The following is a 14059-nucleotide window of genomic DNA, read 5'->3' as shown; positions in this document are numbered from 1 at the left end:
TAGTCTTGCAGAACCTTTTCCACCAAGACCTGGAGAAACTCACTGGTGTGATGAGCTTTGGTGTCTTTTACTGCCAATGTCTTGGTAACTATTTCATTTTTGTCACAAACAAATCGGACATTGATGGCAAAATAGTTCACTCTGTGACGTGTGCAGGCATCCATTTTAAGAAACAGAAAGCGTCCCTTGAGAGTTTTTTTAAGTTCTTCCTTTTGTTTAAAAGCTTCTTCGATTACTAATTTTCTAATACTCTCTCTCTCTCCAGAGAAACACCAAGCTTGCGGGCCATTTCCCCATTCAGACACATAAAAGCTGGTCGTGAAAATAATGAAATAGGCACACTATCCTTTACAACAAGCTCTATGATCTGTTTTTTAAATGTATCTACTGTCATTGTCACAGTAACTTTGTCACTGACAAAATATCTTGCAACTGATGGCTGCAAAGTTCTCTGCTCCTTTGTTTGGCTGGAAGAGCTGGGCACTGGTTCATTGGTTTGGATGCAGTCTTTCTCATCCACTGCTTTCAGTACTTCTGGATGAAAGCGCTGTAAATGTCTCTTTAGATTAGAAGCTCTGGTAGGAGCATTTTTATCTTTGCCTGAATATGCACTCATCTTGGCTTCACAGCATTTGTTTTCGTCTGGATCATTTGTCATACACTGACAGACATAATGTTTTCTATCTTGAGTGATGGTGAAATGTTCAAATACAGCTGATTTAATGTGATGCTTCTTTGACATTCTCAGGTTTTTAATTCTGCATTCACAATCCAAATGACAATTGTTTTTCCTAAAAACAATTGTACAAAATTATTGCCAGGTCGTACAACTGATATAGTGGTCAGTAATACTGTTATTATTCCTCATGTACTCACAGTTAACTGATGCAAAGTTTGTTGAAAGGATAATACTTCTTACAGTCTTCCTCTTCTGAGTAGCAGGTAGCTGTGAGATGCTTGGAAGACGCACACCTAGTATGATCTAGTCTAGAGGAGGAGCTTTACTACTAAGAATTTGCAACACATTTTCACTTTCAGTTTCATACATTGTAAGTAGGGGGGTTGGGGCAGCACGAGGTTAACCAAGTATAAGATTAGCTAAGGGCAGTGGAGAACGGTGACACACAAGAAGTAAGAAATGTCTATCTCCAGCAGAACTGCTTATCACTGTTGTTCATAGTTTGATAGAACATATATATTTGAGTAACATTTAGAAAATTCATATGAAAGTTCAATTATGAAATATTAATACATTTTTTTTAAAGCTGGAGTCGGAGTCGGTACATTTCTACCGACTCCGACTCCAACCAAAACTAACTCAGACTCCGACTCCACGACTCCGACTCCACAGCCCTGCCAGTCCTTACACTGGTTACCCATCCACTCCAGAATTCAGTATAAACAAATTTCCCTCACCCACTAAGAGCTCCATGGCTTAGCATCATACTACATCTCCTCCCTCTTCTCAGCCTACCACTCTACCCGTGCCCTCCGTTCTTCTAATGACTTGAGGTTATCATCCTCAATCAGAACCTCCCACTCCCATCTCCAAGACATTTCACGTGCTGCGCCAATTCTTTGGAATGCACTTCCCAGGTTAATACGATTAAGCCTCCCACAGTTTTAAGTGCGCCCTAAAAACGCATTTGTTCAGACTGACCTATCGCCTCAACGCATTAACCTAAATATCCCTGTGTGGCTCATTCAAAATTTTTTACCATAACCAGGTTACTCGCAGCAAGTTCTCACATGCTTTATGCATTTAATAGCCCTGTGTCTGTACTGTTAACTGATTCATGCAGCAACAGGAACACCCGATTCTTACACTATGGCTGGTCCAAACAATAAAAGCAATTGTTACCATCCACCTTTCGTGTCTCTCCTTTTTTCCCTTATTTTTCCTCTTGGTATCGGTTTTGATCTATGTGTTTATTGCTATGCTGTAATGTCTATTGTCTGTAGAAGTCCCCTCTATAATGTAAAGTGCTGCAGAATATGTTGGCGCTATAGAAATAAAATTATTATTATTATTAGAATAACAAAGCTATCACAGCTCTAAAGGTATATTAACCAATTTTCAAAGTTAAAACCTAAAAATTACATGATAAAAAGATGGAGATTGAATTTAAGCTTAAAAAAGGTGTTTCAACATCAGATAGTTATGGCGGTACCTTTCCATACTTTTGTGCATATAAACCAGTAAGCAGAGAGTGAAAGATGATAATGGTCTCATCCAAGTCCCATAAAAACACACGCTGGGGAAACAAGAGAGAAATATATGAAACACAAGTTTGGTAGTGTCTGTAGAACAGTCATGCTTGTAAAAATTAATCAATGGGAACAAAAGAAGCAAACGCAAGTAGATGACCAGAGATTAGTGTGATGAGGTAAAATGACTACATGTGGAAAGTTTAAAAAAAAAAAAAAAAAAAACTTTTCCAGTATAAAACTGCATATATCCATAGACTTATCTATTTATTGTTAACAATGAATGTTTCCTCCCCCAAAGCTCTATCAGTGCTGGCCCTCCGGTGCTACCCTAGTCTTTGTTAACATGGCAAAAGCTATGATGTCATGACTACAGTATATGACCACTACAATAACCACTGGGCTCAGCATTGATGACCATCGCCACCGAGACCAGTTGTCACAAACTGAAGTTGCTATGTCACTCCTGCAGCAGCTCAGTTTGCAATTCTTTTATCCCTTCACAGTAATTTTGGATAGGGTACCATGTCAACTTGTGGCAATATGACAGAAAAATTACTGTATTTTTCGGATTATAAGACGCTCCATATTATAAGACGAACCCCAAATTTTGAGGAGAAAAATAGGAAAAAATGATGGTGCTTCTTTTAATCTATGCGTCTTATTACTTACCGGGGGTGGTGGCTGCAGTGAAGTGGGGGGGGGGGTCCCAGAGTCGCTGCTGCAGGAGACAGGAGTGGGGTGATGCTGCCGGCCGCAGGCTGGGATGAGGGGGTGTACCGATGTGCGGCGTGCCGCTGCAGGTGTCTGATGCTGCCGCGGTGTCCAGCAAAGCTGCCCGAATGCTGTGGGTGCCCGGCTGTGCTGCCGGGGCTCTGCCAACATTTTGTGAAACACCACCTGGCACAGGAAACCATGGAACTGCTGGGGATCTGGCCTTTCACAAAATGTCGGCAAAGCCCCGGCAGCACCGGCGACACCCGCAGCAGGACACCTCCGTAGCGTCTGACACCCCCCCATAGTACCGCCGGGCACCCGCAGCAGCACCGGACACCCCCTCATCCCAACCTCCGGCCTGCAGCAACGGTACCGGTAAGGTATATACGCATTATAAGACGCACCCCCATTTTCCCCCCAAATTTGGGAGAAAAAAAGTGCGTCTTATAATCCGTAAAATAAAGTACATGAATTTATGATTTCCTTTTGTGGAGAAGTTAAAAGGTGTTGTACCACAGAAAGGGGGATAACTTTCTGATAGCTGGGGTCTGCAAAACCTCATCTAAATGGAATGAAGGTCGAGCATGTCCTCCTACATTCCATTCATTCTCAATGGGACCACTGAGATGATAGAGAGCTGTGCTCCACAATCCCAGTAAGATTGAATAGAGCCGAGGTGTTCATGCTTAGTCTCTACTCCGATAGATGAGAACTTCAAAACTGGACAAAATTGCTTTAACCCCTTCCTGACATCAGACGTACTATCCCGTCCATGGGACCCGGGCCCCTATGCCCATGGACGGGATAGTACGTCTACCGCGATCAGCGGCGCCCACGTGGTGAGCGCCGCTGATCGCGGCCGGGTGTCAGCTGATTATCACAGCTGACACCCGGCACAATGTGTCAGGGGCGGTCACGGACTGCCCCCGACACGTTAACCCCTTGCACACCGCGATCAAAGATGATCGCGGTGTACCGGGGGTTAAAGGGAAGCATCGGCAGGGAGGGGGCTCCCTTCGTGCTTCCCTGAGCCCCCCACGGCAGCGCAATGTGCAGCGCTGCTGCCGGGGGCTCCTTTCCTGCAGGCCCCCGAATACAAGATGGCGACGGGGGCCTTCGGGGGCCTGCAGGAAGCTGGCTTCCTCAGTGCCTGCAAAGCGCAGCCATGAGGAAGCCTTGTGCACTGCCTGTGACAGATCGCTGATCTGTCACAGTGATCTGTGATGTGACAGATCAGCGATCTGTCACAGAACAGTGATGTCCCACCTGGGACTATTTAATAAAGTAAAAAAAAATAAAAAAAAAGTGTTAAAATAATTTTAAAAAAATAGCCAAATAAATTACAAAAAAAAAAAAAAATAATCCCCCAAATAAATCCATTTTTTGAAAATAAAAAAAAAAAAACAATAAAAGTACACATATTAGGTATCGCCGCGTCCGTAACGACCCGCCCTATAAAACTGTCCCATTAGTTAACCCCTTTAGCGAACTACTTAAAAAAAAAAATAATAAAAAAACGAAGCAAAAAATAATGATTTATTATCATACCGCCAAACAAAAAGTGTAATAACGCGAGATCAAAAAGACGCATATAAATATCCATGGTACCGCTGAAAACGTCATCTTGTCCCGCAAAAAACGAGCTGCCACACAGCATCATCAGCGAAAAAATAAAAAAGTTATAGCTCGCAGAATAAAGCGATGCAAAAATAATTATTTTTTATATAAAATAGTTTTCATTGCATAAAACCGACAAAACATAAAAAAACAACCTAAATGAGGTATCGCTGTAACCGTACTGACCCGAAGAATAAAACCGCTTTATCAATTTTACCGCACGCGGAACGGTGTAAACGCACCCCCCCAAAAGAAATTCATGAAACGCTGGTTTTTGTTCACTCTGCGTCCCAAAAATCGGAATAAAAAGCGATCAAAATATGTCACGTGCCCGAAAATGGTACAAATAAAAACGTCAACTCGTCCCGCAAAAAATAAGACCTCACACGACTCAGTGGGTCAAAATACGGAAAAATTATAGCTCTCAATATGTGGTGATGCAAAAACTATTTTTACAATAAAAAGCTTCTTTTAGCGTGCGACAGCCGCCAAACATAAAAACCGCCATAAATAGTAAACCAAACCCCCCGTTATCACCCCCTTAGTTAGGGAAAAATAATAAAATAAAAAAAATGTATTTATTTCCATTTTTCCATTACGGTTAGGGCTAGGGTTAGGGCTGAGATTAGGGTTAGGGGTGTGTTGGGGTTCGGGTTGGAGTTAGAATTGGGGGTTTCCACTGTTTGGGCACATCAGGGGCTCTCCAAATGCAACATGGCGTCTGATTTCAATTCCAGCCAATTCTGAGTTGAAAAAGTCAAATGGTGCTCCTTCCCTTCCAAGCTCTGACATGCGCCCAAACAGTGTTTTACCCCCACAAGTAGGGTATCAGCCTACTCAGGACAAATTGCAAAACAATTTTTGGGTCCAATTTCTCCTGTTACCCTTAGGAAAATAAAAAATTGGGGGCAAAAATATCATTTTTGTGGAAAAAATGATTTTTTTATTATCACGTCCGAGCGTTATAAACTTCTGTGAAGCACTTGGGGGTTCAAAGTGCTCACCACACATCTAGATAAGTTCCGTGGGGGGTCTGGTGTCCAAAATGGGGTCACTTGTGGGAAGTTTCAATAGTTTAGGTACATCAGGGGCTCTCCAAACGCACATGACACCCGCAGACCATTCCATCAGTCTGCATTCCAAAACGTCACTGCTTCCCTTCCGAGCCCCGACGTGTGTCCATACAGTAGTTTTCTCCCACATATGGGGTGTCAGCGTACTCATGACAAATTGGACAAGAACTTTTGGGGTCCAATTTCTCCTGTTGCCCTTGGGAAAATGAAAAAATTGGGGACTAATTGATCATGTTTGTGGAAAAAATACGATTTTTTTTATTTTCATGCCCGGGCATTATAAACTTCTGTGAAGCCCTTGGGGGTTCAAAGTGCTCACCACACATCTAGATAAGTTCCTTAGGGGGTCTCGTTTCCAAAATGGGGTCATTTGTGGGGAGTTTCCACTGTTTAGGTACATTAGGGGCTCTCCAAAGGCAACATGACACCCGCAGAACATTCCCTCAAAGTCTGCATTCCAAAAAGTCACTACTTCCCTTCCGAGCCCCGACGTGTGCCCATACAGTAGTTTTCTCCAACATATGGGGTATCAGCATACTCAGGACAAATTAGACAACAACTTTTGGGGTCCAATTTCTCCTGGTACCCTTGGGAAAATAAAAAAATGGTGACTAAAAGATCATGTTTGTGGAAAAAATACGAATTTTTTATTTTCACGCCCGGGCGTTATAAACTTCTGTGAAGCACTGGGGGGTTCAAAGTGCTCACCACACATCTAGATAAGTTCCTTGGGGGGTCTAATTTACAAAATGGTGTCATTTGTAGGGGGTTTCCACTGTTTAGGTACATCAGGGGTTTTCCAATCGCGACATGGTGTCCGATCTCAATTCCAGCCAAAAACGTCAAATGGCGCTGCTTCCCTTCCAAGCTCTGCCATGCGCCCAAATAGTGGTTTACCCCCACATGTGGGTTATCAGCGTACTCAGGACAAATTGCACAATAACTTTTAGGGTCCTGTTACCCTTGGAAAAATAAGAATTGAGGGTGAAACAATCATTTTTGTGGAAAAAATATGATTTTTTAATTGTACGGCTTTATGTTATAAACTTCTGTGAAGCCCTTGGGGGTTCAAAGTTCTCACCACACATCTAGATAAGTTCCTTAGGGGGTCTAGTTTCCAAAATGGTGTCATTTGTGGGGGGTTTCCACTGTTTTGGTACATCAGGGGTTTTCCAATCGCGACATGATGTCCAATCTCAATTCCGGCCAAAAACGTCAAATGGCGCTGCTTCCCTTCCGAGCTCTGCCATGCGCCCAAATAGTGGTTTACCCCCACATGTGGGGCATCAGCGTACTCAGGACAAATTGCACAATAACTTTTAGGGTCCTGTTATCCTTGGGAAAATAAAAATTGGTGTGAAAAGATCATTTTTGTGGAAAAAATATGATTTTTTAATTGTACCGCTGTACGTTATAAACTTCTGTAAAGCCCTTGTGGGTTCAATGTTCTCACCACATATCTAGATAAGTTCCTTGGGGGGTCTAGTTTCCAAAGTGGGGTCACTTGTAGGGGGGTTTCCACTGTTTAGGTACATCAGGGACTCTCCAAACGTGACATGGCGTCCGATCTGAATTCCAGACAATTTTGCATTGAAAAAGTCAAACGGCGCTCCTTCCATTCTGAGCTCTGCCATGCGCCGAAACAGTCGTTCCCCCCCCACATATCAGGTATCAGCGTACTCAGGACAAATTGCACAATAACTTTTGCAGTCCAATTTCTCCTGTTACCCTTGGTAAAATAAAAAAAATTGAACCTAAAGTATATTTTTTGTGAAAAAAAGTTAGATCTTCATTTTTTTTTAAATATTCAAAAAAAATTCCTGTGACGCACCTAAAGGGTTAATAAACTTCTTGAATGTGGTTTTGAGCACCTTAAGGGGTGCAGTTTTTAGAATGGTGTCACTTTTGGGTATTTTCTATCATATAGACCCCTCAAAGTGACTTCAAATGTGATGTGGTCCGTAAAAATAAAATGGTGTTGTAAAAATGAGAAATCGCTGGTCAACTTTTAACCCTTATAACTTCCTAACAAAAAAAAATTTTGGTTCCAAAATTGTGCTGATGTAAAGTAAACATGTGGGAAATGTTAGTTATCACGTTTTTTCGGTACCATATCTCTGTGATTTAAGGGCATAAAAATTCAAAGTTGGAAAATTGCGAAATTTTCAAAATTTTCGCCAAATTTCCATTTTTCTCACAAATAAACGCAAGTTATTTGAATGAAATTTTACCACTAACATGAAGTACAATATGTCCCGAGAAAACAATGTCAGAATCACCGGGATCCATGGAAGCGTTCGAGAGTTATGACCTCATAAAGGTACAGTGGTCAGAATTGTAAAAATTGGCCCGTCATGAACGTGCAAACCACCCTTGGGGGTGAAGGGGTTAACGTCTTCATGACCGAAGGTATTTTCGGTTTTGCGTTTTCGTTTTTTGATCCCATTTTTCCCAGAGCCATAACTTTTTTTATTTTTCCGTCAATATGGCCATGTGAGGGCTTGTTTTTTGAGGGACAGATTGTACTTTTGAGTAACACTATTGGTATTAACATATCGTGTACTTGAAGACGGGAAAAAAATTCCAAGTGCAGTGAAATTGCAAAAATAGTGCAATCCCACAGTTTTTCTGTTTTGCCTTTTTACTAGGTTCACTAAATGCTAAAACTGACCTGCCATTATGATTCTCCAGGTCATTATGAGTTCATAGACAGCAAACATGTCTAGGTTCTTTTTTTAAGTGGTGAAAAAAATTCCAAACTTTGTTAAAAGAAAAAAAATTGCACCATTTTCAGATACCCATAGCGTTTCCATTTTTCTTGATCTCGGGTTGGGTGAGGGGCTTATTTTTTGAATGCTGAGATGATGGAGAGCTGTGCTCCGCAATCCCAGTAAGATTGAATAGAGCCGAGGTGTTCATGCTTAGTCTCTACTTTGATAGATGAGAACATCAAAACTGGACACAATCGATTTAACCTCTTCACGACCGAATGTATTTTCGGTTTTGAGTTTTCGTTTTTTGCTCCCATTTTTCACAGAGCCATAACTTTTTTATTTTTCCGTCAATATGGCCATGTGAGGGCTTGTTTTTTGAAGGACAAATTGTACTTTTGAGTAACACTATTGGTATTAACATATCGTGTACTTGAAGACGGGAAAAAAATTCCAAGTGCAGTGAAATTGCAAAAATAGTGCACAGTGGTGAAAAAAATTCCAAACTTTGTTGAAAAAAAAAAAAAATTGCACCATTTTCAGATACCCATAGCGTTTCCATTTTTCTTGATCTCGGGTTGGGTGAGGGGCTTATTTTTTTTAACGCCGAGCGGATGTTTTTAATGTTACCATATTTGGTGCAGATGCAATATTTTGATCGCCCGTTTTTGCATTTTAATGCAATGTATCGGAATTTTGGAGCTTTTACTTTTTTTTTTTTTATTTATCGCTACGCAGTTTAGCAATCAGGTTAATTTTTTTTTTTTCTCTTTTATTGATAGTTCGGGCGATTCTGAACGCGGCAAAACCAAAGATGTGCATGTTTGACTAGACTAGAAGCTGCCATAACCTGATCGGCTCTGCTACATACATACATCTTGGTGGCTCGAGATCATGGGGTGGGGGTCACCGATGGGCAGATTTCCGGCGCGATTGCCGGAAGTGCATGTTAAAGCCGCTGTCCGCGTTTGACAGCGGCATTTATCGGGTTAATAGTCGCTGGTGGATCGTGATTCCGCTCACAGCTGATCCGGGTACATGTCAGCTGTTCAAAACAGTCGACATGTACCAGGAATGATATGGACTCACCGCCGGAGCCCACATCAAAGGGAGGGTGTCCGACATCGGCGTACTATTACGCCCGATGGTGCAAAGAAGTTAAAGACCGCTTGCAAAGAGAATGCGAATTCCATCAATGTGATCATGTATGTATATCATCTTCAGAGAGGGCCGCCTGTTTGGGACCACTCAATTAGCCAACTGAAGAAAGCATATTAATTGTAAATCCTCAGGCTGCATTTCCTTACCTCAAGATCATTGTGCTGTGGTGATGAGGCATCAGCTTTCTTACCCTTCCCTCTATTCTTTACAGTTACATTCTTCTTACTCTGCTCTTCTGTCTCTTTGCTGCCCATTGCCCTCATCGTTGCCTGTCCTGCAGTGGAGTCACCTATAAAAAAAAACATACCTCAAATAAAAGCAAAACACAGAACACATTATTCTGCATATTTAATAACTTTGCCACACCTGCCCATTTATTGTTTTAATGACTGAAAAATCAGAATGCTTTCAAGGTTAATATTAAATACTGAGGAAAGATGTTCTATGAACAAACTAATTTCTACCCCTTGAAGCCTAAGCCTGTTTTCTCAGCTTCATGACCAAGCCAATTTTTACAATTCTGACCAGTTTCACTTTATGAAGTAACTCTGCAACACTTCAAAGGATCCCATGGATTCTGAGAATGTTTTTTCATGAGATTGTACTTCATGATCGCGGTAAAAATTTCTTTGAAATGACTTTTTTTCCCACAAATAAATGCAAACTTGGGAAAGTTTTATCAATTTACAAACTAATTTTTATGCCCTTAACCCCCTTCATGACCGTCACTGTACTAGTACTGCTCTGCAGGAACTGCATTTCTGCCACGAGCAGTACTAGTACAGCGGCACAATCGCCGCGGCCTCACGCGGAGTGACACGACGATCGCGTGTGGGTGTTAGCTGACACCCCGCAGCAATGCCCACGATCGGCGCTACCACCGATTGTGGGCATTTAACCCCTCTGATGCCGCTGTCAGTAGTGACAGCGGCATAGAGAAGCATCGCTCCCCTCAGAACAATGCGATTCGATTATGATGTGCTGAGGATCTCCATAGAGACCCCCAGCACTAAGATGGCCGCGGGGACCTTCTGGGTCCTGGAGGGAAGGTGGCTTGCGAGCGACTGCTGAGAGCAGGCAGCCAGCATGCCTCTTTCCCTGCCTGTCAGATCGCTGATCTGATATACTGCTGTGCAGTGTCATATCAGCAATCTGATGCATTATATAGTAATGTCCATCCTTTTTTTTTTTTTTTTAAATCCTTAAAGAAAAAGAAACATTTTTCCAAGAAATATATTTATGTAAAAAAAAGTACACATTTGGTATTGCCGCATCCGTAACGACCTGCTCTATAAAACTTTCCCTCTAGTTCAGTGAACACAAATAAAAAACGAGGCCAAAAATATTGCATCATCATACCGCCAAACAAAAAGTGCAATAAAAAGCTATCAAAGAGACGTATGTAAATAGTACAACTGAAAACGTCATCTTGTCCCGCAAAACACAAGCCACCATACAGCTCCATCAGCAGAAAAATAAAGTTATAGCTCTCAGAATAAAGCGATGCAAAAATAATTTTTTCTATAAAATAGTTTTTATTGTGTAAAAGCGCCAAAACTTAAAAAGATTTATATAAATGAGGTATTGCTGTAATCGTACTGACCCGAAGAATAAAGCTGCCTTACCAATTTTACCATAGACGGAATGGTAATAAAAAAAAAATCCTGAATTGCTAGATTTTGTTCATTCTGCCTCCCAATAATCAGAATAGAAAGCGATCAAACAATGTTATGTGCCCGAAAATGGACAAAAGCAAGGGAAAGTACCACTGTAGGAAATGCCAAAATGATATATATAAAAAGGCAAAACTTTATTAACAAAAGCTGTTAAAACATACTTAAAACCAAAGAAGTATTCCCCCACATGAATAATGTAAATATAATGATCACAAGCAATAAAGTGCAAATGCAATAAAACCTAAGGCCCCTAGACCCTAGATAGTGACAGTTGTCAAAATTGAAGGAGCTCACAATAAGTCCTAGATATAAATGACAAAAAATAAGGGTAGACAATCACAATCTATAAATTGAACTGTCCCCAATGGTACCCAGAGGTCAAAAATGCCAAATAATATAGACATAGTAAAGTCCCTAAAAATATCAGTGTCAGGCTAGTTTCAAACTAGCGTTGCGCTTCGTCCGCAATAGAATCGCATGCAAAAAAAGCATCATGCGTTTTGAATGTGTTTTTTTTTTTGGCGCATGCGTTTTAACCAGTTTCTAGCCATGTTAACTCTTAAGACGCATGCGATTTTAAACGCAGGCGTGCGCGCCTGTGTTACCATAGACTGTAATGTGATTTTTTTGCTAATTTCGTGAGCAAGCGTGCGCATGCGTTTTTTTCAGACAGGTCGGAAGGACCAAAAGTGCAACAGGTTGCGACCGGCGCACGCTACAAAAAAACGCATGGGCACGAAAACGCATACGAACGCGTGCATACGCTAGACCATGCGCCCCCATGTTATAGATAGGGGCGCAGGACGCATAATAATAAATTGTATTTCTATAGCGCCGACATATTCCGCAGCACTTTACATTTCAGAGGGGACTTGTACAGACAATAGACATTACAGCATAACAATAATCACATAGATTATAACAGATACCAAGAGAAATGAGGGCCCTGCTCGCAAGCTTACAACCTATGAGGAAAAAAGGTAGACATGAAAGGTGGGTGGTAACAATTGCCCTGATTGTTTGGATCAGCCATAATTTTAAGTGTGTAACAGTACAGACGCAGAGGGCTAATGGATGCATAAAGCATGTGGGAACATGATGTGGGGAACCTGGTTATGGTAAAACTTTTATAGAACCAGAAACAGAATAATCCCTAAAAAATAACTTAATTCAATCACTAAAAGACTTATGATGGTAAAATTACCTACTGTATATATACAAGGGGGTCAGGGATCAAAGTCAAATCTAAACCATTGAAAGATTATTTAAATAGAGGACAAAAAAAACTACTTTGCCCTAGTAAGCCCTAATGAGGCCCTTTCTGACCGCGGACGTTGGCACCCTAGTTGTTGACGATGTGGTGCCCCCGCTCAACGTTGGCATCCCTAATAACGCCCTAGACCACCCTACGTATACAAAAATAGGGGACACAAAAAATAATCACACTCACACCCATAATATCGACGATACAAAAAAGTGAGGAGACAATTGTTGTCTCGTGCAAAAGTGCTAAGTGCTGTAAACTTATCTCGTAATATGCACACTGTAAACTTATCTCGTAGTCAAAAAAGCCTCTAATAGTCTAATTTCAGAATGTAGGTTTCAGCAGGTCAAGAAAGACTTATCTCGTAGTCAAAAATACTAGCCTGCTACAATAAACCAGGTTCATAGAGAAAAAACATTGAGGAAAAAAACATCTACAGAGAGATCAATATCTATAGTCAACAGCATACAAAAAATAATGACTTTGTCCAAAAATAAGGACCAGCACAGTACACAGTAATTCATTAGGCTTAAAATTGCATCACCTCACAAAGCCTTACTACTCATGTGGCAAACAGATTATTGTGTGTCCCATAAACAGCAGAAATTATAGGCAATAATCAACAATCACGACGCAATCGTCCTAAAAGGCTCTGAACAAGCCATACAGGTATACTGGAAAAATGCAGGAACCCATTAATTATAAATAACTAATGTAATTTAACTGTTCATTAAGGCCATTCGGGCTCTGTGATTCAAGCCAGAAGATCCAGCGTGTTTCGCGCTGTAGGATCTTCCTGTTCCAATCCCCGTCTGACTGCAAGCCGCACGCACACTGCATTGTCAATTCGGCCAGGGGGAATGAGCCCCCATCTTATGACCCCTGATGAACCCTCACCACCGTAGAGGGGGAAACGTGTCGGGTCCTTGTCTGCATCTATGGCTGATAAGTACAGTCATATGTTAAAGTTTGGGCACCCCTATTAATGTTAACCTTTTTTCTTTATAACAATTTTGGTTTTTGCAACAGCTATTTCAGTTTCATATATCTAATAACTGATGGACTCAGTTATATTTCTGGATTCAAATGAGGTTTATTGTACTAACAGAAAATGTGCAATCTGCATTTTAACAAAATTTAACCGGTGCAAAAGTATGGGCACCTCATCATAAAAGTGACATTAATATTTCATAGATCCTCCTTTTGCAAAAAATAACAGCCTCCAGTCGCTTCCTGTAGCTATTAATGAGTTCCTGGATGAAGGTATTTGTGACCATTCCTGGTTACAAAACAATTCCAGTTCAGTTAAGTTTGATGGTCGCCGAGCATGTACAGCCCGCTTCAAATCATCCCACAGATGTTCAATGATATTCAGGTCTGGGGACTGGGATGGCCATTCCAGAACATTGTAATTGTTCCTCTGCATGAATGCCTGAGTAGATCTGGAGCAGTGTTTTGGATCATTGTCTTGCTGAAATATCCATCCCCTGCGTAACTTCAACTTCGTCACTGATTCTTGCACATTATTGTCAAGAATCTTCTGATACTAAGTTGAATCCATGCAACCCTCAACTTCAACAAGATTCCTGGTGCCGGCATTGGCCACACAGCCCCAATGCATGATGGAACCTC

The 14059-nt window shown here is 41.3% G+C and overlaps 1 protein-coding gene across 5 annotated transcripts in view; it reads right to left on the bottom strand.

Annotated features, from left to right (window-relative positions):
* The window catches only part of EYA3 (EYA transcriptional coactivator and phosphatase 3), a 471672-nt gene that overhangs the window by 99216 nt on the left and 358397 nt on the right, over nucleotides 1-14059 (bottom strand). For 4 of the 5 annotated variants that reach the window (XM_073564578.1, XM_073564576.1, XM_073564574.1 and 1 more), the window contains 2 exons: nucleotides 9634-9776; nucleotides 2172-2255 (listed from right to left, as the gene is read on the bottom strand). In XM_073564578.1, coding sequence (XP_073420679.1) covers nucleotides 2172-2255; nucleotides 9634-9776 — 227 coding nt within the window. The remainder of the gene's footprint in view (nucleotides 1-2171; nucleotides 2256-9633; nucleotides 9777-14059) is intronic. The other variant, XM_073564579.1, reaches the window with a different exon arrangement.

This window comes from Dendrobates tinctorius, unplaced genomic scaffold, assembly GCF_039654945.1.
Source record: "Dendrobates tinctorius isolate UK_male_01 unplaced genomic scaffold, ASM3965494v1 ptg000015l, whole genome shotgun sequence".
Classification (NCBI taxonomy): domain Eukaryota; kingdom Metazoa; phylum Chordata; class Amphibia; order Anura; family Dendrobatidae; genus Dendrobates; species Dendrobates tinctorius.
The sequence above is the reverse complement of the archived record's forward strand: the minus strand, read 5'-3'. Positions and strand labels throughout refer to the sequence as shown.